This window comes from Helianthus annuus, chromosome 5 (assembly GCF_002127325.2).
Source record: "Helianthus annuus cultivar XRQ/B chromosome 5, HanXRQr2.0-SUNRISE, whole genome shotgun sequence".
Taxonomy (NCBI): domain Eukaryota; kingdom Viridiplantae; phylum Streptophyta; class Magnoliopsida; order Asterales; family Asteraceae; genus Helianthus; species Helianthus annuus.
Genome location: NC_035437.2, coordinates 20,022,539 through 20,025,209, shown reverse-complemented (window position 1 = coordinate 20,025,209; position 2,671 = coordinate 20,022,539). Strand labels below are relative to the sequence as shown.

At 40.9% G+C, this 2,671-nt stretch overlaps 1 protein-coding gene across 1 annotated transcript; it reads right to left on the bottom strand.

Annotated features, from left to right (window-relative positions):
• Nucleotides 1–1,130: 1,130 nt before the first annotated feature.
• LOC110942763 lies at nt 1,131–1,649 on the bottom strand. Its single transcript, XM_022184527.1, has one exon. It carries the CDS (start codon nt 1,647–1,649, stop codon nt 1,131–1,133), a length of 519 nt encoding a protein of 172 aa, XP_022040219.1.
• Between the last annotated feature and the right edge of the window lie 1,022 nt (nt 1,650–2,671).

The following is a 2,671-nucleotide window of genomic DNA, read 5'->3' as shown; positions in this document are numbered from 1 at the left end:
AGTGGTACTTGACCTCTCGGAGTATGCCAGCTTGTACCAACCCTTCAACCTCTTTGCATGCAGCTTCGCTTCGATCAGGGGCAAGGCTACTTTTTTGTTGGACAATGGGCTTCACATTTGGAGGAATTTTTAGTTCATGTTCAGCAACATCCGTAGGGATTCCGGTCATGTCATCAGGACACCATGCAAAGATATCCATGTTATGAGTCAGCAGCTTCTTGAGGTATGAGAGAGTTTATTGAGTAAGGTTGGTGTTAACCCTTATCCTTTATTCAGGATACTTAGGGTTAATGGCCCAACCTTGTTCTTCACTTTCATTCTTTCCTGAGCTTTCCCCTTCAACCATGAAGGCTTTAAGGGTTGGTTGAAGGGTTGTGATTCCTCTCCTAGTGGGGAACTTGACAATGCCTTGAACAACAGAGACAACCATGCTAAATTCACTTTGGCCTGGCCTCCCTATGATAACGTCGTAGGCAGAAGGCATGTTGATTACAATGAAGGTGAGTGGCTTGGTTCTTTCCATTTCATCTTCCTTGAAGCAGACGTCCAATGTCAGTTGCCCTAAAGGCTTGATGAGTATGTCAGCGATGCCCTTGATGGATGACTCAGCCGGTTGAAGCCTTGAACGCTCCTGATCGCTGAGTAAGTTGAAGTATTTTTCAAACATTATTTCAGTCGTTGCACCTGTGTCGATATATGCTTTGTTCGTCTTCAATGTTCCAACAGTGGCCTCCACAACCAAAGGGTTTGAGCGAAGCCCTTTTTGTGGTGGTGGGAAGCACAGGCATTGAAGCTCCCAAGCTTCCAGGAGTTGCCGCTTGGTGGGAGTCACTTCAGTGACATTCACCATGTTTACTTCTTTGTTTTTTCCCTCACCCATTTTATCCTTCACTCCTTTAACAAGGTGAGCGAGTTCCCCTGATTTGACAGCTTACTCAATTCTCTTTTTAAGTTGGAAGCAATCATTAGTGTGATGCCCCTTCTTGAGGGGTTTCGGTCAAGGCTGTGAAGTTCACAGCCTTGTCCTTGCTAGAAGGGTTCCGACCTTCAGACCTTTGGGAGTCTGAGCTTCGAGGGCGTCTATCATAAGAACCGTAGTTGCCTCTTTTTCGGCTGGGGCTATTGTGCCTCTAGCTAGGACTCCTCTTTCTTTGCTCCTTAATGTCAACCGCCTCTTCCCCCCTGATATGAGCCTCAGCCCTTTCAAGGGCTTCTTCCAAAGTTTTGGGCAGGCACTTGTTAAAGTCCCTGGTAAGGTACTTAGAGGTGATTGCATTCATGAAGCCTGCAATCCTCATCTTCTCATCGGCTCCCACATATGTTAAACCCTCCTTTTTGTACCTCTTGATGAAATCCCTAAGGCTTTCATCATCTTTTTGTTTGATCTGGAAGATCACAATGGCATCCTTCACGTATCTCCTTTGTTGTGAGAAATTAGCCAAGAAACCCTTGCTTAGATCATCGAAGGTTCGAATGCTTCGAGCTGGCAAATCATTGAACCAGATCCTGGCAGACCCAACGAGGGCTTGCATGAACATTAAACAACACTCGGCGTTGGACCATTTCTTTATCCTTGCTGCCCCTGTGAAGATCTGAACATGATCTTCTGTATCCTCCGTTCCGTCGTAGGTTCGTATGTGGGAGGGCATTGATGTGCGTGAATTATATATATTTTTAATTGAGTTTTTCTTCACACAAATTTAGTTTTAAAATGGTTTTTCACCTAGAAACTAACTACACACACAAAGGGCAAGTGTACCCGTCGGGTGGTAATATAGCTAATTGGTAAGAACCGGATATCAATCCGTGGATGCGGTGTCTCGATACTAAATTTTTTGCTACTTCAAAGCCTTTTCAAATGATTGGTTTGATTTTTCTAACTTAGCATGCAAATAAAATAAACTACTAAAAATTCTAACAAAGAACAATATCTAAGAAAGGGTTGCCTAAACTAAGTTTCCACTAACAAACATATGACAACAAGGTGGAAGGTTTTGTGATGATGCAAGCTCTAAATTTGACTAAGTCCCCAATCAAGGCTTCCTAGTCTATAATTCTTAGGAAAACTAAGAATGAATTAACATTCTAATCACCTAAAAATTATTCTTTTAAGCTCACTTGCTAAGTTGATGTTAATCTTTAATCATGAGTTATTTGTTTGTCAAAACTCCTAACTCTACAAATTAGGGAAAACTAATATGAACAACACACTAATCACCCTAACTTGGTTTCAAGTAGTTGGCACTATCATCATGTTCTTGATATGAACCACAAGCATGGTCATGCTAGCTAACAACTTTGGCCTAAATCATCAAACTAACATGAACACAAACTATAGAATTCATATAAACATACTTTTGATCTTTCCAAATCTAGATGCAAGAATTCATACACATGCTCCAATCATCATTCAATCACATTAGCAATCACCATTCCTAGTTTCATGCTATGAATCCTACTAACAAGTTAACAAGATTCAATAATCATAATCTCTACATGGGCTTTCCAACACAACATGTAAATACTTATGAGCAAACATTCAAGAACAAGAACTTTAAGCATGTACAAGAACTCCAAGAACAAGATTAAATGTCAACATGAAGATTAACAAGAACAATCATCACATCTACTTCCATGTTATCACATATTCATTAGCTTCAACAAAGTTTAG